The sequence below is a fragment of the Lethenteron reissneri genome, chromosome 27 (assembly GCF_015708825.2).
Source record: "Lethenteron reissneri isolate LAM-NWPU_2019-01 chromosome 27, ASM1570882v1, whole genome shotgun sequence".
In the NCBI taxonomy this organism is placed as follows: Eukaryota; Metazoa; Chordata; class Hyperoartia; order Petromyzontiformes; family Petromyzontidae; genus Lethenteron; species Lethenteron reissneri.
The window spans coordinates 5,411,092-5,434,014 of NC_083805.1; the positions used below are offsets into that span (position 1 = coordinate 5,411,092).

At 43.0% G+C, this 22,923-nt stretch overlaps 1 protein-coding gene across 1 annotated transcript in view; it reads left to right on the forward strand.

Moving 5' to 3' along the window:
* The first annotated feature begins 20,472 nt into the window (after positions 1 to 20,472).
* The window catches only part of LOC133348425 (transmembrane protein 132C-like), a 97,186-nt gene continuing 94,735 nt past the window's right edge, over positions 20,473 to 22,923 (forward strand). Inside the window, 1 exon segment of the mRNA XM_061561219.1 lies at positions 20,473 to 21,302. Within this exon segment, the coding sequence (XP_061417203.1) occupies positions 21,209 to 21,302 (94 nt within the window). The 5' untranslated portion in view covers positions 20,473 to 21,208.

The window sequence follows — 22,923 nt, forward strand, 5'->3', positions numbered from 1 at the left end:
TTCCTCACAATCACGCCTCTCCAGGTATCTCCATCATTTCGCACGTGAGCAATGAAGTCACCCAGTAAGACTATGAAATCGGTAGGCGGCACTCTGTCGGGCACTGCACCCACCGTCTCCAAGAAGGGCGAATACTCTGAACTGCTGTTTGGTGCATAAGCACAGACAACAGTCAGAGTTTTCCTTTCTGAGACCCGAAGTCTCATTAAGGCGACCCTCTCATCCACTGGGACAGTATTTAGAAGAAGAAGATAGATATAGATAGATGTTGACAGTTTCAGCTGCCAATTTTACTCTTCCCATAAAATTGGATCTGTATTTGCAATGCTATATTTACGACATATTTAAGCTGTATACTCCAATATTCCAACGTGTTCATCTGTATTTTTATCGCAAATAAAAGTCATAATATTAGTGTCATTATAATGCAATTTATTTCCCCAAAGAAAAACTCACGAAGTTTTAAGACCTGTTTGGTCATGGCCATTAATCAGCATTTGAAATCCAAGGGGAAACCAGAGTATCTGTAGGAAACCCACGCATCGAGGGATAACAGGTAGAGCTCCTACAATAACATCACGTATTCTATGTTCATCATTTTGATCATTTTTCCTGATCTTCCCTCGCAACTGATGTTTTTGATATAATGCACTGTCATTTAAATAGTTAATTTTTTAAGATGGACATACTCAAAATAATACTAAACTGACGTACTTAAACATTTTGCGTACTAAATTTTCCCTAGCCATTACTACTTACATACAGCGGTGTGCGGTGCCGTGAAATCAGCAGAAATACTTCCAGCCCAGAGGACTCCCAGTATCCTATAGGGAAATCTGAACAGAATAGTATGATTAATGTGGTACATGTGTAAAATAAAATAAGCTTACTTATCTTTTTGAAATACAGTATATGTGTTCCAGAAAACCTAGATATACGGCCTTCCAGCTTCCAGATTTAAGTAGTCGTAAAATTATAACTCTGTTTAGCACACAGGAATTGACAAATGGCACGGGCATTTTTGTGAAACAGATTTTTTGCTTCTTCCAGCAATGGCAAAGATCAAACAACAATGCAAATTACTCTACTATCACTAAAAGCTGGAGATCAGTCACATCTGAATTTCCTGGCAGTTGAAAAATGAACGGCGAAAATTCACTGAACGTATTTTGCACAGTGAAATGTATATTCGTGTTGTTTCCAAAAAGTATATATATGTATTTTTTAGATTAACATTGGACATGTTTGACAACACCAAATTAACTCTACATAGACTCTATCAATTCGGATGGAGAAATCATGTTTCATACAGTATATTTAAACACCTATTCAAGAATGGACGTGATAGTTTTAATTGTTTGACATTGAATAAATTGACTATAATTGTGTTCATTATTGTGTTTGCGCTATGCAGGTTAACATAACTTGCAGCCTTCTTTAACGATTCACAAGACGAGCCTGGAAGTGTGCTTCTTGATGAGCACGTAGCAACATCTACCCTCTGACGCCAATCAAAGGGGTTTCTTCTGGAAATCCCCAAAGCGAGTTCTTACATTCTTAGCTGTCAAATTTCTCTCTTGCCAGGAGACCCCATGACCAACATCCCCTTGACCTCTTCCACCCACCAGGCATCATCCTTGAGGATATGATATACAAGAGCTATTTTAGGGCAATCATTGCTGGAGATTGTCACAGGCAATGGTTGCCGGCTTCACTGTCTAGAGTATTGGGGGAAAAAAATCCTGAGTTTTCTAAATCTGGAAGAAAAAAAATCTGACCGCTGCTCCTTCTAGTGGGAAACTGGGTTGGTAACGTCCAATCAGATCACAACCAGAGGTCACATGACTACCCAAGGGGTTGTGTATCTATATATATAAAATCGTGAATCTGTCTGTCTGTCTGTGTGTCTGTGTGTCTCCGGACCATACGCACTTTCATTGGACGCCGGTTGCCCCTGCCAACGACTAGCGACGCCTTCGCCGCTTTCATTGGACCTGGCAACGGCTAGCGACGCCTTCGCCAAGGGCTGCACTTTCATTGGACGGCGGTTGCCCCTGCCAATGGCTAGCCACGCCTTCGCCACTTTCATAGGCTCCGTAATTAATTAAATAATAGCCATTACTCAGTATTGTTCGAGCGCTAGGGGGGGGGGGGGGGGGGGACCGGCACCCGTACCCAGCGTCAGCCGGGTGGGAAAATCAGGCGAGGCGGGAGGCTCTGCACGGTGCTAGGCCTCGACACCCACCACGCGAATCTAAGGTAAATTCATAAAAGTTTCACGTCCTCTACAGAGTCGTGAGGGAGGGAGAGTGGCGAGGGAGGGAGAGTGGCGAGGGAGGGACTCAGCCTCAAAACGAGTAACTGGTGTGGCGTTTTCACATCGGCACTGGGGAGACAAAGGCGGCCGGACGTGGTGGATCCAAGTCCTGGGCGAAGCCGGGTCATGTGTATGTGTGTATGTGTTTATGTGTATGTCTGTGTGTCTCTATGTTTGTGTGTATGTATGTGTGTGTATGTGTTTGTGTGTTTGTATGTGTGTGTGTATGTATGTGTGTTATGTGTCTGTCTGTGTGTCTGCATGTATGTGTGTGTGTATTGTGTATGTGTTTGTGTGTATGTATGTGTGTGTTTGTGTGTATGTGTATGTCTCTGTGTATGTATGTGTGTGTATGTGTGTGTATGTGTTTGTGTGTATGTGTGTGTATGTATGTGTGTGTATGTGTGTGTGTGTCTGTGTGTGTGTCTGTGTGTGTGCGTGTGTGGTGTGTGGGGAGCGGTAGTGTAGTGGTTAGTGTGCTGTCTGTGTGTCTGTGTGTGTGTGTCTGTCTGTGTGTGTCTGCGTGTGTCTGTGTGTGTGTCTGTGTGTGTGTCTGTGCGTGTGTGGTGTGTGAGGAGCGGTGGGTGTAGTGGTTAACGCTACGCTGCGCTACCAACCCGGCGAACCGAGTTCCATTCCCGCTCACGGCCACCACCGGTGACGATTATTTGAACCTCCCCTAGGTCGACTCAGCCTCAAACGAGTAACTGGTGTGGCGTATTAACATCGCCACTGGGGAGACAAAGGCGGCCGTGCGTGAGTGGTGAGGGAGGGAGAGTGGTGAGGGAGGGAGAGTGGTGAGGGAGGGAGATAGGTGAGGGAGGGACTCAGCCGCAAAACGAGTAACTGGTGTGGCGTATTAACATCGCCACTGGGGAGACAAAGGCGGCCGGCCGTGGTGGATACAAGTCCCGGGCGAAGCCGGGTAATACAGCTAGTGCTCTATAGACCAATCATTGTTAATCAAAGGTAATTTTGAACGGACTTTCTTGGAGTTAACTGGACAGAACTGTGTCGCTTCATGCCATTGCCATACCGAGTTGCTGTAGTTGGTAATCGGAGACAATTGCCCTAGTATGGTCCATGTTAATCGAAGCAGGGGGGGGCAACAAAAAAAAGTGTGTTTTCAAAGGATCTTGTGTGATTTCTGTTTCACTCTATGCACCAAAGACTTCAACACGAGTCTTTCTGAGGGGAAAGGTGCAGTCCTGAAATGGCATGCTCATCTTATTTTATCTTAACGAAATTTGTATAGCTCCTGAACCAAGGCGCTTTACAAAGAATTAACAATGGCACAATGGGTGAGGTGAATTAAATAGATGAGAGGAAGCAACGGGCAAATCCGTGACGCGTGAATTCGATTAAAGCGAAATTGATGACAGTAAATGATGACGAATGGATTGAATGAATGGGGAATGAGTGATAATGAGAATATGAAGAGTGAACAGTAGCGGTGGTGATTATGAGGGAGGAGATGATGGGATCGTAGGTTGAGCTAGGGAACAAGTGAGTTCTGAGTGAGGAGCGGAAACTAGTGAGCGAAGGGGGCTGTGTAATAACGTGGAGGGGGAAGTTTGTTCCAGTGAAGGGGGGCAAGAAGAGAACAAGGGCGAAAGCGTGGATTGAGCACGAGGAGAAGGAGGAACAGAGAGAGAGAGAGACCACCGCTAGAGGCCAGGGTCTCCATAGACGAGAGAAAGGCTCTAGTTCAAGTTCAAGTTCATTTATTAGGTATAGCCCTGTGAGCCATTCGGTTCTTGAATCGGGTGCAACCGCAACAAACAAAAAACATCTTAAAGTGAATATGTGACTAAGTGCAAACAGAAAAAGCCCCTCGGCTGACCCGTCGATGCAACCGACCAATCAACTAACCGTTAGTGACCCATTTTTCTTTTTGCAACGAATCGGGCGACGTCTGAAAACCAGACCTGCGTCCCCTTTAACGATGACAACTTATTTTCCTGTGTTGTATATTATTGGTGTTGTTATCACTACGCTTGCTTTACCCACGCCGCAGAACAGGGAGAGAACATAACAGCCTCTGCACATTCGCACGAGTCGGGAATCGAATCCAGGGTCCTCTTGCTGGCGATGCACACTTGTTACCACTACACACCACCCTGTCGCTCATAGGGGCTTATAGCCTTCTCATGAGACTTCTGGGGTCCCGTTGTTGATGACTGGCTCTGGTCAAAGACTACTTGGGGGAAAGGAGACGAGGCTTGCTACCAGCATGGTACACGAGCAACAGCAACTGCAGTTATGTTGTGAACGTGGCTCTATTCACAAATGGTTCAGCCTGCCCACCAGGTTTTCGCCAGTGATGCCACGCATTTCAGTAACGTTTCCACTCTTTTAAGTCTCTTCGCCACCAGCAGATTTCCCCCACGATTGATAGTGGGGCATACGATGTTTATTAGGTCCACAGCAAGAGCCGAAGCATCACTGGCACCAACGGTGAATTCGAATGGTCAGATGTCCATGATTCAGAAAGGGACTCGGCCCACTTTGGGCAGACAATCAAAATGGGCTATATATATATACACACATATACGTGGACAATCACATTGGGTACCATCGTGTGTGATTCATGTGCCATTGTCGTTGGCTGAGCTAATAAAGATGACAAAATGAGATTGCTACTTTTTCTCTCTTTCATCACCTCGGAAGTGGTATTATGAGAGAAGTGCTGGCTCCTGGTAACACTATGCCTTACTCTACATTGCTGGACTTGAAAACCAGAAATTCTGAAAAGCACGTGTGGATATCAATCACATCCTTGTAGGCACTTGTTGGAGACATCAGAGTCTTCTAAAGGGCCACATTCTGAACTCTGACGCTCAATTTTCATGGTTGCCATGTTGGCAACCGTGAAGATTCAGCTACAGTCCAAAAATAGATTCCTTTCAGATGAAATCTTGATAGGCCCCAGTGGGTTTTGTGTTGCAGTATAAAATCCGTTTGAGGAGCGTTGTGCTTTGAGGGCTCCTAAAAATACGGAAGGTCTTTTGGTGAATCACTGTGGAAACAAAAGCCTTGTGTTCCAGAGACATGCAGGAGATGAGTGAGAGGTGTCAGTCACACTGGTCGATTCTGGCTTGGGTGGAGTAGCAAGGATGAACTGTGTAAGTATCTGGAGCCACCAATTATAATGCCTTTTGAAGAAAGACAAACAGCAAGCAAATTATGAGCCTAAATAATGGTCTCATGAACAGAGTACATATCGAAGCATCACGCTATTTTTAAACATCTTCAATAATGTGGTCTCACACTAGTCGCTAGTGTTTCAGCATCCTTTTGCTGCGTTAGCACAGCATGCCAAGCGACACATTGTTAAATATATTGATCCCAAGGTGTTATTCTTTTAGTGTCAATTTTCCCCTCGAGAATTTAGCAATTTAGCCATGATAGCGAATTAATCTTCAGATGATTTAACAGCTGAACACCAAGATAATGTGACTGATGAAATTCTTCAAAGTCTGACAGAGATATCATTTCTTCTCTATCTTCAGACTTAGCCAACACCCTTCAAGACTAAGGAGGTGTTTGTGTTCGATTCGCTTAAGCAACTCCATCTTAGCAATAAATCACTGTTTATGGAATGGAATTGGATGACCGCTGGACCAAAAAATAACCTGAAGGGATTTAGAAAACACTTGACCACTTTCAGCATTTGAACATTAATGAAGCATGGGGATGGGGGTGGGGGGCCGAGGTGGTGGGGGGCTTCCTTGAACAAATTGGCATTGGACAAAGTTATTCAATGGTGAAAACAGTGTAACAAATTTTTTTTTCGTTAATGGGGAGTAAGTGTTATTTTTCAGTTTCTTATGCCTCAAAAGTACAAAAAATGGCTATTATTCCCCACAAACTTTGCTTCTGTGACCAGGACAGTGATATTTTGAAATGTAACTATTTTCAATGAGAAAACGTGTGCATTTGTGTAATTTCTTCACTTAAAGTCCTGGTCACAAAAGCAAAGTTTGTGGGGAATAACAGCCATCTTCTGTACTTTTGAGGCATAAGAAATTAGAAAATAACACTTACTACCCAGGAACAAAAATCGCGTGATATAGTGTAATAATAGCTCACATGCCCTTTGTCAACTCACTGCTGGATGCAGGCCTCCTGGCACTCGGACAATATTGGTGGGTTAACTCAATGCTAGTTTGTTAAATCCTTTATATTAAGTTCACTTGCTTGCTTGCTTGCGCGCTTACGACCGTGCAAATCTTTCGGTCGTTTTTTAACCCACTTCCCGTGATACAATCGAGCTGACATTTTGCACACAGACTCGTTGTGCGTGACAATTTATTTTCGTGAAATTTTTTTTCCAAAATGTTACACTTTTTAGGAAAAAATAAATTATATTTAATTACCAATAGCTTAATGGTGGCAGGCAATCATCTGACCCATAGGTGGCAGCCATCTCAAGCCAGAGGACGAGAGGACTCTAGCCGCCACGCATATAAAGGATTTATAGTGAAAAACTTTGTTTTTACGGGTACATTTTTTTTTATAATGCTGGATGCAGGCCTCCTGGCACTCGGACAATATTGGTGGGTTAATTCAATGCTAGTTAATTTTTTTATAATGCTGGACCTTAACAATCAGTGGCAATGTTATAAAATGTAATGGCTGTCTGGAATCTAACCTATGTATCGTGTTAATGAAGACTTAATTGCAGTTTCAATACCTCGATTAGTAAAAAAAAATGTTTTAAAGCATACGCTATGAGATAACAGTTTCAGCTACTTCCATGAATCCACTCTTTGAAATGCATGATTGCAATGTTCACATATATACAATACTTACAGATACATGAATTCGTCGTCAATATTTTGCACTGAGTGGTGGCATAGCGGCTCCTGTGCCTGCATTTGCTTTTAACCCAGTGACCTGAGTTTGATTTTCTTGGAACAACCCTCATCTCGCCCTGCTTCGATAAACCTGCACTGACCGACATGGTCATGTATCGTCAAACAGCAACCATGTCAGAGACGGCTTAGAGAGGCATTCGTCTAGCAGTGGATTAACACAGTGAGTCAGATTGTTTCAATGGTATGTCCTTGACCCAGTGACAGTGATGTCCCCCACTCGAACCCCCATCCATTGCGGATGTGGGTGGTACTTAAGTGTATCCACTTACTGCTTTTCATCCATATTAAAAGTAAACATCATTTAAATGTTTAACTATCACTTGGAACTCATTAATTCCTAATACTGTGCAAGATTAAAAATAAATTCAATGTGTCAGCTTTTGGCCAGGCTGTGAAAAACTTCATTAGCTTCCTGAAATATTGGAAACAGCATCTGCATTCTTTTTTTAATTTGGTTTAGGATTAATATCAACAATTACACTGGTCAACAAAAAAAAAAATTGTGGCCTGGGCTTTTGAAGCTGTTTTAGACTAATTTCAGGGTGCTGATTCCAAATCTGATCTCAGATTTGCTCTATCACATCTCATTTTTATGCTATCGGCATACCCCATTTTCATTGATTTTACCCAAAATTAACTCTGTCACTTATGATTGCAAGTTGTTGCGAGTCAGTGACTGCTTTAGTGTTAAAATATGGTGCTGTATTTTTAGTATAGTGTGTTTATAATATAATTTTATGTAGATATACACATTTATTTAATATTTTTCTTCTGCAGTTTTTATTGAAAATGCAATATTTGATATCTCAAAAACCTGATGTGATAAACAAAAACTGTTGCCAGATTTGGAATCAGCACCCCAAAATTACCTTAAAACCGTTGGAATACTTTATGCCAGAAAAGGTGTGTTGACCAGTGTTATTGACATCGTGGTGAATGTAGCGCCTCTAGCGGCTGTTGGGTTATGTGAGCCAATGTCAATTCAACAATAGATGAATATGGTATCCATTTTTAAATCCTTTATATTAAGTTCGCTTGCGTGCTTGCTTGCTTAGGACCGTGCAAATCTTTCGCTCGTTTTTTAACCCACTTCCCGTGATCCAATCGAGCTGACATTTTCCACACAGACTCGTTGTGTGTGACAATTAATTTTCGTGAAATTTTTTTCCCAAAATTTTACACTGTTTAGGGAAAACTAATTAAATATTTAATTACCAATTGCTTAATACTGGCAGACAATCATCTGACCCATAGATTGCAGCCATCTCAAGCCAGAGGACGAGAGAACTCTAGCCGCCACGCATATAAAGGATTTAGAGTGAAAAACTTTGTTTTTACGGGTTTACTTGTTATTACACCTCTGCTATTTATAATGTGAAAGATATCATTCGCACGTTATAGTACTCATTATAGACAATTTATTTTGATATGCGAATCAATATAAACATTTCAATTGTCTTTTTAATAACGCTAAACGCGAAATTAATGCAATCATTCAATTGTTGTTATGAATATAATGAAGCTATGGTTACGCGATATTACAATTTTAAAAAATATGCTTTCATGTTATCGGTGCATTCACACACTGTGATTTTTGCGGTAACTGTCCACAAATATGAAAATGAAACTTATGTTGTATTTCAATTTAAAGCTTTCGTGACTGCAGGGTTTCATCTTCTTGGTTCTTTCGGTAAAGTCCCGTAGAATGGACATAATAAAATAATTCTCACGACGTTTCGGCCACAACGCAAGCAGCCGTCCTCAGGTGGAGAACAGGTCTGTCGAGTAGACAGAGTCTGTTTTATTTTTATTATTTTATTATTTCCATTCTACGTGACTTTACCGAAAGAACTAAGAAGACTCTATGGGGACCTCATTTGCCAGTAAAAATATGATAATTGTTTCTTTACCCTTCTATCTGGCAACAAAACTGACACCTTTTTGCAAGGAGTCATGTTTGCATAGACCGCAATACCTGCAGTCATAATACAAACAAAAGAACATAACTCTGATAATGTGCACTGTCCCTGCCTTTTGGCGACTAGGCTCGAAGGAAAGCTGTCTCGGGTGTGGACCAATCAACTTCAAGGACAGTGCACATTATCAGAGTTATGTTCTTTTGTTTGTATTATGACTGCAGGTATTGCGGTCTATGCAAACATGACTCCTTGCAAAAAGATGTCAGTTTTGTTGCCAGATAGAAGGGTAAAGAACCAATTATCAACTAAGAAGACTGTTTTGTATTGTTAGGGCACTGAAAATGCGGCCAACCTGACCAAACCAATAATTAGGGTGGACTTAAAGAATGTGAATGAAGTAGCATGAGTTTGTGCAGGTCACCATAACTTCATGGAACCTCTGCACATTATCTCCACAGCGATTGTGTGCAAATAAAATATAACGGCAAAACTTAATTTGCTTGCTCAGAATATTTCCATTCTCGAGTTGGACCATTTTGCATGTGGTGGTGGAGCCAATTGCAGTAATGTATTTACCTCCCGTATTACCAAGTTGAATACAAACCAAAGAAACACTTTCAGACACTGTGGCTATAAACTATACTTGCCCGCCAGCCATACAGTACAAATGCATCACAATTTTGCCAGAGCTCTAATGAAAATTAATATTCATGTCACCTCATGGCCCTGAGCTGAAAATTTAAAAGAAAAATACTCTGGTGTGAGGTTATCGCTTCTCAATCACGATTAAGATATTTGAACACATCAATTGCCGGTACCTTTGTTATGATTAATCACCAATCATCTCCAATTCATATGCTTATTTTTCTATTCATAATTATGCATTGTTTTCTTTACCTTGCTCCACTTAAGACAAATGAGAAGGTGAACCCTTTGTAATTATATTACGGGTATGGAATGTCAAATAAAAGAGGTATGGGATATGAGAGTCTTTCTTCTCACAGCTAACGTATAATTTTATTAAGTGCTGTATTTATCTGGCCAGGGCACAGATGGAAAGAAACGCATCTTTGATTATAAGTTAAAAAGCGATTATCCCCAATACGTGTTAGAATACCAATCCTTACAAGATAAGCGAATGATTCTACACGTTCTAATGTAGTGGCCATTAATGGTTAATGGTTAATAATTGATGGTGAATGATGGTTCACAGGTAATTGTATTTTGTGCACATTATTCAATGTCTATTCCATAGCACGGGCATATTATTCTTGCATTACAATATTCAATTTGTGTCGTTCTCAAATGTTAATTTGCATATAAAAATAGGTGTTTGAAATACAGAGATGACCAAACAGGCATACACATATATAGAAAGGACATCCAAATAAGTGTTTATTCAACATCATATGCCACGATCTATCCACCTTTTGATAAAAATCCTTCCCAAATCAATATCAGTCTTGAGATCAAAGTGAAGTTGGGGTGTTCTTGGAAAAATGAACTTGAACGGCCAGATAATATAATGTGCCAAACAGAGAAAGTGTTCAATCAGTTAAAATTATCTGCTATGACACATATAACAGAAATGTGGTCAATGGCAAAACAGAATTAACAAACGTTGGAAAATTTGGGGAAACGCGTGTGAAGAGATGCATGCTTGAAATTACACCGTGAGACAGAAAGACGAACACATGGATCAGAGAGCCAATGCAAGTAAGAGGCATTATATTGGCTGTTAATAAAAGTAAGTGGGTTTGTGCAGGACGCATTTCTGGAAGGGATGATAGCCGGGGATACATTACCATGGATTCCATTGGATAATAAATACCTAATAGTTTCATGCTATATAAACACAAAAGCAGATGTATATTATTATATTATAGTGATTTCAAAATGTAAAACTAGGTGACATTTTCAGTTTGTATGTATCCAGCGTAACATAAGCCGTACACTCATTTATAATATTAAAAAACGCAAATATCTTTACACAATTGAATACAATACATTTGCCTTGTCTTTTCCCAAAGGCTGTCTTTTCCCGAAGACAAGTTTTAGCTCATGATATTTCATTCCTGTGTATATTTCGGTGGTCAAGTTCAGGAAGCAGTGGCTTTAGATCAAGAGACACAGATTATTTGCACTCCTTTCACTGAATGGGCCTGTGGCCTTGGGGTGTTCTGCATGGCAGATGAGTTTGTCATAAATTCCCACATGGCCATTACACGTTAGTACAGGAAACATGCTGGCTCTTACAATCAAACATTCATGACATAGATATCCCTACTATCATGCAACGAAACTCAACATTTCCACGACCACAAAAGACACTTTGATGTTTGTAAGTTGGAAATAATCTCGACTATATAGAATGTAAATTTATACATTTCAATTCTAACCGCATAGTTATTTTTGCGGTTCAGCTGCCACAGCTCTCTGATGTCTTTGCGGTTTGTACTGGGTGTTGTTTGTCATGCGGTGTGAAGTTTCGTTCCACGTGCTGCAGTGGCGAGACGTTAACTACCTCGCCTGGTATGCAGGGGTTCATGGGTTCCATCCTGACCCTGATACCTGTTGTATATCTGTAGTTTGCATGTTCTTCCGTGGTTTGGGTGGATTTTTATCCGGGACCTCCAGTTTTTCCCTTCAAATTTAGAAACATGCATTTAGAGTATTTGCTGCTATAAATTTCCACGTGATAAGTCACTTATTTGAGCTATCATTTGTGGCCAGGTTGCTTCTGAAAAAAGCTATATATCTGAGTGGGCATTATCTGGTAAAAAAATGCCTATATAAAACGTGCCAGAAGCTTCTTCGGGTAACTGAATTTCAATTTTATTCATTTCAGTACAACCCCCCAAAAAAACAATGGAGGGCAATTACAATTTCATGTTGCATGTATATAGTGTCTAAACAAAACCATATATCGCAATAAATATGTTTTTCGAATATAAAGTATGAATATAAGTGGCTACATCTGTGTTACACAGTGTGCTGCTTATTCGATTAGGATAACTGTCAGTGGGAAGTGGGAATGTGGAGACAGCAGAGGACTTTTTGTATTTGGACCGTAAAGTCAAGAGACTTTAAGGTCCATTAACGATGGTGCTTATGGCATGATGTCTGCGTTCACAAGCGATTCAAAGAACTTGTCTTTTATAGAGCACCAGAAACAAAGCATTTTGGCCTTTTTATATAGGTGTATGAAGAGGATGCTCGAAAATTCATGCATTTCTAGGGTAAACAACTTGGACATTTGGATTCGAACATGGCCTGAAAGTATGTTACCCGAAACGTAATCAGAAAACGGAGGCTGCAATATGTGTGACATGTGCAGACGGAAGCAAGGCAGGTTACTGGGACCAGGAAATTTTGTTTTGTCATCGCGCAGAGGTCAGTGACAAAGGAAAATATCTCAAACCAAATGGTGGAATACTGTAAGGGCAAAACTTGGAGGTCAGGTGGTAAACTATGCAACAACCACATGATCTAGCAGCGGGAAATGGTGACAAGGTGTGGTGGCATCAATGTCAAAGGCAGTAATGCCCCCTTGACCTTGACATCATCCTTAGTCGTCATTAAAAATAGTGAACCGGTCTGAAAAGCAACATCATGTTTTTTTCTTTGAGCCCAGAAGTGAGCATCGTAAAAAAAAATAGGTGGCACATTTATAACGAAAATATATTTTTCCCTATCAAAATGTCATCCGCTATCTGTTCCATTACACATCCGTATTGCCCCACCCTTGCTTATATAATCCTATACACCTACAACATGTAGGAGAAGAGAATACAGGGTAGTGGGGAAACCCTTTTATTTTTTAAATATACGAGCGTATTGCAAAGGCACACAATACTATCTGCTTCAGTATTGATTGTGAGCCTGTGTAATGAACTCGCATCCCAGAGTACTATCGAGCGACCAGACACTGGCTGATGTTGCTGTCCGTGGTTCTGAAAATGATCCGTCTGTTTGCTTCTAGCTGGAGGGGAATTAAGAGAAAACAACATGCTTATTTTGTAAAGCTCAGCAAGCGTTTTACTAATCTTGCATTACAAATTCAAATTGGGGCGTTGTGATAAATCAATGTATTATTAGGTTTTTTTTTTTACGGTAAATACTTAACGATAATAATGACATGGCCATGGTCATCTAGAGGTATGGATTCGCTTGAGGTATATCAGGGATGATCTGTGCATTTATAAATTGCTTTGTTTAAAAAAGAAAATCAGCAAATTATCATCCTGATGGTTTTACATGTCTTTTCATCACGTATATTGCATGTCTGTTTTATTCTCAGTTGCAGTTTTAGATGAAGCTGATAATAGCTTGTCTAAGGCATGCGGTTAATAAGGTAACAAAAATCAATGCTTGGGGAAGGCAATGAATGTAGCTGCAATGTTTTACATGGCAGACAACATAAAACAGTTATTATAAGCATGCAGCCTCGGTATTTACAATCACTGTAAAATAGCACGCCCATACAGTAACTTTCAATTAAGCTTAAAAATTGGCAAGAATGGCTATTAAGCGGAACATCACTCTAAATAATTGCATCTCTTCATTATGTTTCTTAAACTGCGAAAGTTTTTTTGGGGATATCGTAGCTAAAATAGTATTTCTGCAAATTACTTATTTGTCAAGAATAATATTGCGTTCATGTTGTTTTCATGATTTATTGGCAAGCGCACAACCGTGGATATCCTCATATAAATTAGCCTGTTATCTGCGACGCCTAATGTGGCTTCTGGCCAATTCGCGCATTCTGGCAGATCCTGCCGTTCTACAATTTACCCAGCGATCGGCTTCATGTGAGCTGCACCTTTTCCGATAAGAGGACAGAGGCGTGAGCGAGGGACCTGCGGGTTATATCAACGCTGCAGACAATGAAGCGTGCAATGCATCATATTATGCACGATTATTTGCGAACGACAGAGCAGCTGCTGTTGATAATGGATGACGAAAAAGTAATGTTGCATTTCTTGCGGAAGATACATGTGTAATAGAACTCGAGTTCCACAAACACAAAATATGTGCGACGTGTGTTTATAACACATCGGTTTACAGGGTGTCTTGCTGTTCCCCCAAAAAAAGCAGTCGCTTAACTATGTCACACGCCGTACAAAAAGTTGCAACAGAAGCCGAAATTACCAATCTCGGTTCTTAAGGTGTTTCAGCCCGATGTGTTTCAGCTGCACTCTGCTGCGCGAAGCAGCAATGCAGTTCCATCATCACGGGACGTTTTTTGGGGGGATCATACAGAATATCAATAAAACTCCTATAATGGCTTTTGGTAGCCAATGACATTTGATCCCGCGTAAACAGCTCAGCCCCGGGTATAAGTTCGACACACTGTGCAAGGTCAACTCAACGAAACAGTGTCGCCGACTTTGTCATCGTGGTGGAGTGCTGTCGTTACGCAATTGATGACGACGATGACGACGATCTGGAGCGGCACCCAGCGAAGCTTCGTGCCCGTGTCTCGTCGATGAGAAATGCGCTAAAATGTTTTCCTATTCACCCCGTGATTATTGTTGGTAATAATTGTTTGTATTCGTACCCGTAGTGTTTAGTGCGGAATCGTATTTTACGCTTTGTTTTATTCTGCGAAAAAGCCACGCGTTGTGAATAACTTGGTCACGAATACATCTCAATTTCTAACATTCAATTCCATTAAATAAGCTGTTCGCGGTTAACAAAAACAAACCACGCGCACATTTAATGGCGTTAAATTTTAGGCTCTAAAAAAAGCAAATTGTTCATTGTCTTCCACGTAATGGTAAACTCGACTTTAAAACACTGATGCATGTCTATTGTGCATGCTCAACAAAGCAATTCAACTACAGAAGGCTGGGTAAATATAGGGTCTTCTGACTCAAAGGGTGTGATTCACGCGTTAGCGGAGGGCCATTTAATCTCGGCAGATTACTCCGTCTTGGTGGGGCGAATGGAAAACCACACAGACAAGAGCGCTCTGAAATGTGTGCAACGCTCAACATGTTCCCACTTCTTTAACTCATTTTAGGATGTGATTCTATGAAGGTAATAATTAAGGACGCAATATAGCAGTGACTCATCAGAGAGGAGACAAACGCATTGCTTTACAGGTGGCAATGATGTGCTGGTGAGGGGTTCATAATATGAACACGTCACAAATTATGATGTTCTTATGTTTAGGATATTCGTCCTATTCTAGGCCAAGACCAACAGGCAAGAGCATTTCAGTTTAATGTGATCTTAAACGCACACACAAATGGAACTCCACACATTATATTGAAATGTCTGACGTTCATAAAATACACTTTCAAATTATTATACGCACACATGTATTATTAATTCTGCACAATTATTGTTTCAGTAATTCTCGTGCGGAGAACATTACGCTATATGCACAGTATGCAATTTTCTCGCAAGCAAGTTTAACTTAGAAGTGCACTGTCCTGGGGCACATAATATTACATCTCGTGTTGTACTATGTACAATATACGCAACTCGCATGGATATTTTTCAACTTCTTCACAGTGACTGTATTTGTTTAGTGCTGCTGATGCGTACTGGCTCTGATAGGCCGAGAGAAGCTCACGTCACTTTCCTTCAGATCTTTAGGCCCACTGAAGCATCACCTCTAAATGTACTTGTAATGTGTGCCATGTCGGCCGTATCTTTCGTCTATATTCCGAGGAAGAAGTCGGCTCTCTTACTTAAAGAAATCGGTTACTATCAATCCTTTTTGCAAACGTTGCTGTCAGATGACACCAAATTCATATTTACCTGTAATATTACCGCATTATATAGCTTATTTTTGGTTAATTGTTTTCAACATTTTTCTTTTAACAAATGCCAAGCCCAGCTTTATCCACTGTATTCTGCACCTATTCATACTTTAATCACTTCGTATCTCCACTGCTGGACGAGAGATTGCCATTCCTCGTCGTATGCACGGATCCATCAACCCACCTTGCTCCTAACACACGAGTTGATCTCATTGCTGCTCCTTCTCCACTGTGGACATCTCCCCGGGCACCGTTCCCTCCTTTGGCCGACCACTTCCTCATCAGCCTCAACCACCAGCCCATCATCTCCCTGTAATTCTAAGCACGCATCCATCCATCCCTCCATTCTCTACGCACTTTTAAACTTTTGTTGAAACTTTTTTTCCCCTTTTCAAACAATGTCATAAGCTGCTAATATGCATACTCTTTGGTTCTTTCGGTAAAGTCACGTAGGTATAAAATAAAATAATATAACTACGTCACTTTACCGAAAGTACCAAAGAGTATGGCTTCCTGCAGTCACGAAAGCTTCAAATCAAGAATGGTAATATGCACTAATCAAAATCTTTATTCTCTGATTCTAGATTTGAAGCTTTCGTGACTGCAAGGATTCATATTCTTAGGTTTTTTTCGGTAAAGTCACGTAGGTAAAACATTAAAATTAATAAAAGTAAAATAAAATCAAAATAAAAAATCACGACGTTTCGGAGGCAACACAAGCTTCCGTCTTCAGGTGGAACCGTCACAGCCACGACAGCTGTATCAAGCTCTTACAATCTCTCATTTACTTGATACAGCTGTCGTGGCTGTGACGGTTCCACCTGAATACGGAAGCTTGTGTTGCCTCCGAAACGTCGTGAATTTTTTATTTTTATTTTATTTTACTTTTCTTAATTTTAATGTTTTGCCTACGTGACTTTATTCTCTGAACACATGACGAGATTGATCATGATTATTATGTTAAGCTTTTCAAATGCACTCCAACTTGCCTCTTGTCCTTGAATTACCATTTTGTTTCCACGCCAGCTTGTCTCTGCCTGAGGTATTCAGACTCTGATGGGGCCCCCCACCCCGCGGTTATGTTTCCCCCAACCGATATCTTAATTATTCTGGTAATCTACCCCAATTAACATTTGGGGTACCGCGTTAACATCCAGAAACACGTTAAACGGAGGAATCCGATGCGTTCCTATTTACCTTCGAAAACAATGTAAACGTTCACCTCCAAGATGTATACAGTACTGGACAGGGAAACACCTGTTATCCATCATCCTTTTAATCATGATTACTATAATCCGTGGAAGTCTGGGGAGCTACTATTCTTCCGCTTATCTGTGCAACCCCAAGGATTTGCAGATAAATTAGATGACAGATAATAAATACCGCTCTCCGCTCCTGTCCGCGATTGCAGATGTTGTGCGCAGCTATATATGTAAAAAAAAGAGGATCCATGCCGGCATTATGATGGCTCTTTTGCAAAGGAAACCTGTCATGTGATGATTGGTATATGAGCTCAAGATCCCCCGGGTCCTGTTAAACAAATACTTGCACTGAACTGGCATTCTACTGCATGACTTAAACTGTAGAACGATGTCGGTGAATTAAATTCCATTTTTCATCATTCCATTTGAATATTTGTCGCTTTATATGGATTCAGTCGTGCAGATCCACTCCAACTCGACTTAAAACGAAACCCCTTCAGCTTTGTTTAGACTAGCCAGTGCATTAGTCCAACTCTGGGCGAATTTCAAAAAATCAAATGTATTGACTTTCTGACATTTTTTGGCATCATGTTTTAAGATCCCTGTCAACACAATCAAATGTCCTCAAGGCATCATATGCACTGCTTATGAGAGTGATCGATTCCGCAATACCTTGTCAAATCAAATGGGTCATCAACCTTGCAAGTTGCACCCAATAGCTGCGTTAACTGCTGCAGTGCTTTATTGACCATTAGCGCAAGCTGGTGTTTTCAATTTCCACTCTCACTTCACGTGGTGATGAGTGTAATCAACATTTATTTTTCTCTCGCATTGTAAACCCTTTCAACGTTTTCTGCGAAGTTACGAGGGGGAAACAAAAGTGTTGCACACTCACGCATCGAGTTGAAAGATGTGCATAAATTAAGTAGCCTAATACAGAAGCACCGCTCCGTTTTAATTTACTGCAGACCATTACGGCATTATAGCCAAACGACTTTTGTTACGGGTGTTATTGAGCCATGAGGTACGGGATTTGTCATTGTAATGCGACAAAATGAAGGCTAAGGATTACCAGCTGTGTGCGGTGTTAATGTAGAAAATAACCCTTTTCAGATGTAATGGTGTCCTAGAGCAGGTGTCTGCAACATGCTCTATTGCCCTGCAGTTTGCAGCTGCCCGCATTAGCGTGATAATTTTTGCGGCACACTCAACGTGACATGCGCACGCACGCTGATGAGGTATCATTATGAGTTCACGTCATCGTTCTCAACTTCAGCCATGACATATCCACTGCTGAATGAAGGTTCCCCCCCCCCCCCCCCAGTTGTTGCAGTCTTGGGACACGCCACTCAGCTCCTGCACGACAAAAGCTTATTTCATCGCTCCATCTCCGCGATGAACGTTCTCTCTCCGTCACGTTCCCTTTTTTTCTACGTCCTATACATTATATGATAACTCCTTATCTAGAAAAAACAATCTATGAGGGCCTGAGGATCCGAGATTATTTCCATTATCTGTGGATACCCAAGGTGAAGCAGTAATTGCTCGCCCTCACTACAACATGAGGAAGAGCGATTTGCTGCAATCCCGTGTTATTCTTATCACAGACGACTCCTCCCATAGCCAGGGAAATGGTTTTGGGCACGAGAGGGGCCCCCGTCGCCTTATTGATTTCACACGTGTCCACGAGAGTGGCGAGGTGAAATTAAAATCAAAAATATCATTCAGCCGTGGACGGGTGCTGGCAAATAGGAGTCCACGCTTTCTGGCCGTGATGTCACACCGTGCTTGATGAACCTTTTGGCTCGGATGGCAAGGTCAGATTGTCTCCTTTTTAGCGTTGTCAATCCTCTGTTGTCTTACCCCCCCCCCCCCCCCACATTACTTGGCCAGTGTGTTTCTATTTTAAGTGCAATGCTTTCAGAACACCATACAACATTCGACTCCTTAAAAAAACGTGTCTGGCAAAAGCCTTCATTTAAATTCCGATAAGAGGGGGGTGGTGGGGTGACAGCCCATCACCCTTCTGTAGTAGGTAAAATGTGCACAATAGGACATTGTGGGAAATGACGTCGTTCCCTGCCATAGGAATATGGAATTGCCACAATTGGCTCAGCGCTAACATCGCGAACAGAGTACATGTTTTGTCGTTTCGCTGATTATTCTTTCTTGTGTCCGAAAAACAAACAATAGGCGACATTCCTTTCAGCTGTTTGTCAATCCTCTGTTGGATGAAGGCCTTCACCATGCTGTGTCAGCAATTGGGGTTGTTTGACCATACTTCACCATTCTGGTGAGTGAGGGTTTGTGAAGTGGGGGTCGCACCCAGGATTGGTTCAGACATCACTCCCCACTGATGTTAGCCGTGGCCAGTAATCAAACTCATCGTCACTGAGTTGTTCATGCACAAAACCGCTCACGACACCAACCACCGAATCAAAAAATACAAAGATCCTCCATATAGCCTTCACAGACTGTTGAGGCAAGTGCTGTTCGCGAGCACCTATTAAGGCCGGCACGGCACACGAGAGGGTGGGTGGCCAGCAACCACGCCCCATTGGCGATACTACACACCGCCCCAGGTACTCATTTTAGGCCGAGTCTACCTAGGAGCTGGTGCTGGCCGCGAGCGGGGAATCGAGCCCGGGTTCACCGACCGCCGACGCATTCATTATTTTGCCAGGGCTGCCAATTAACGGCAGAAAAATAAATGGTTTTAATAAACATTCGCAACGGCTGGCCGCTTGGTTACTGTGGCTGGACATTGTGTGCGGAGCGGTGGTAGAATGCACGAGCAGCAACAACAACAACAACCGCAGGGCAATGCTCGAGAAGAGAGAAAAAAAAACATTCAAAAGGAGGGGGATGGATTGGCGGTGGTTGGTGGTGGTGGTGGAGGGGGTCGTGGAATGTGATGATTAAAAGACGGAGGGGAAAAAAAACCACGTGAAGCAGTGTCACAGGGATTGTAGCAGCCCCCTCTGGCCGAAAGCTAATAACCAGACGAAATGCGCACTGAATACTGCGCGACGTGGCGTTATAAGCTGCGTGTACAAGTCGAATCCCTGGTATTTGAATGCAAGATACCTCCTCCTGCTGCTGTTGCTGCTGCTGCTGTTGCTCGCTCGCTCGCTCGTCCCCTACCCATCCCACTTGACTCCTCCTTTCCTCCCGTCAGCCTTCCCTCTCCGCTTTTCATTCCAACGCCACACTGCACCCCCATCATCCCCGCCACCACAACCACCCCGCACGCCCCAAGCCGCCGCCGTCACCGCCACCGCTCCTCTATCCACACACGGAGCAAAACCCAACCTCGCCCCCACCTCCTTGCCCCCCCCCGCCTCTACATCCCACCCACCCCACCACACTCTTCTCCCGCTCCGAGATCCCAAACCCGGGGACAAGCCAAAGCAAGCCCTCGGCCACAAACAGCGTCGCTTTAACGGAGGAAGGAAGATAAGGCTCACTGCCGTTCACGAGATCGCTGCTGGGATCTCTGTCGAGGGGCTCTCGGGGTTTGGGCGAAGGGGGAGGAAGTGGATTTTTGGCGAATTGAAAGTCCAGAAGCGCGAACTACGCAGCGATCAGCTGCAAACGAGAGAAGGCAGCGGCGGCGGTCAGCTCGGCGAGAAGAGAAGTGCTGTTCAGATTGCATGTACTGTAATGACGGATCGAGGTCGCTCGCTCCTTAAATACCAATAAACAATTGATGCAGCCCATGGCTCGCACAGACTCGCAGCAGAGGCGGGCTTTTACAATGGATCAACAAGACGCGGCGAGATAGAGATACGGGGCGTCGCTTCTTCAGCAGCACAGCTCTTGCCACACTCGTTTCTCATCCGGCGGGACGCAACTCTGCCGCTATTGCGCGTTGCGAGAAGAGAAGCGCGCCTTGCCCAGTTTTCTTTTCAAGTTCGAGCCGCTTCGGATGTACGCTGCGCGTGGACTCCGAGAAGCAGCGGCAAGGAGTGGTGGTGCTGGTGCTGGTGGTGCTGTTTGGTGGAGGAGGCGAGGAGAGAGGCAAGGACCGGTGGCGGTGCTGGCGAGAAGAGATTTTCCTGCGGTCCACTTCTTCGCCGCCTGAGAGGCAGCGGCAGGCACACTTAGGAGCGCCGTGATGATCGTTCCCGGAGTCGCTCCGGGCGCCGCGCAATGTGGTGCCGCGTTGCTGCGAATCCATCTGCCCGTACTGCTGCTGCTGCTCCTGAACGGTAAGCATGGTGTGGTGGTGAGACGAGTGGCGGACAAGCGGTAGCTGTCATGGTTGTATCGCACTGCGCTACGAACCCGGATTGACCCGAGCTCCAGGAGTCTCGCTCGCGGCTCTAACGTCAGCGGCGTGAGAGACTCAGAGTAGTGTCGCTAACAGCAATTGCCCCAACAGTCTGACAAGGCCACACGGGGGGATATTTGTCATTGGATGCCAAACTTTCGATATTTTAACTGATATTGTTTTCACTAAAATCACCTCCCCTCGCCGTGTTGCGCTGTTGTGCAGTTAGATGCATCACCGCTTTTGTCGCCATTGGCTCCGCTGGAATTTTTTAAGAAAATTTTAATTTCACCAACGTCGATCCACTGCTGGATAAGGCTTCACCACATTGTGTCTGTCGGTCGTGTTGATTATTTTACGACTTGCTATACTTTACCCCGCTGATCAGTGGCCAGTGCGGGTTGATTTGGGGAGGGTGGTCCTATGAATCGAATTGAATACAACGCGGACGAACCAACTGTGCCACCACGCCACTCCAGTGAAATATAGCGACATTTGTAAGGCGTTTATATATTTAAGTGGGCATTGTAAAATTCCAGCAGTTACAAAGAGCCAATTCATGAAAGTATCTGAAACTGTTATTTCTTGGGGATGGGTGGGGAGATCAAGCCGGTTCAGATATCACCACCGACTTCATATCATGCACGCCGTGGCCAGGAATCAAACTTTGGTGACCGCTCCATAATCCGCACTGAAATAAAAGTATTAAAAAAATATCAACCGACGAACAGTGAATCCGGGGTTATGTTTTATAAATCACGTGCAGCCGACAGTGCTGTCTGTGCTCGCAAGCCAGCATGATATGAATGCTCTGTAGATTTGTCAATTATACCGACGACGTAGCGGATTTCGCAAGTGAAATTAGATATGCTTACCAGGGACGTGTGTAGCAGTCGCATTACATAATCGTATTCATGGATGCTTGTTTGATTATCTCTTTTTTTTATTAGTCTCCACATCCAGCGAGGCACAAAGTCACATTTTACGCGTTTATATTAACACCCGCAGAACGCCCACTGCGTTATCATGCAACGAATAAACAATTCATCCACTGAACCGCGGGTGCCGGTATTCCATATGCATGTTTTAAATCAAAGCTCAGCTGAGCAATCCACTCGAAACAAATCTTTAAATTGCGTGTGTTTTTTTGCTTGAATACAACCGTAGAGGCTGTGCGACAGCGTCCCTAGGAGAACAATAATGATAATAGCTCCACGAAGACGCGTGCGGTTAAACGGATAACAGGTCCTGTTCCCAGCGGTAACTGCAGGCAGTTTCTTTTTTTTTTTAGGATTTACATTGGGGCGTCAGCGATTGACACTGGTGTTCTGCAACTATTGGTCAGGTTCTTTCACGCATTGGGACGCACGCGGCTGCGTTAGACTCCCTTATGCAAGATGATTTAATCTGGTTGCTCGCTCGCTCGCTCTCTCTCACCCCCCGCTTAGCTGTTATGTAGAGAGTCACTGCACGTGTCCCGGCAATGGTTACCTCGGCAAGTGTGGATGTATGCGTTGCTGGTGTCCCTTCGCAGAACACCGTACACATGCAATGGCTAT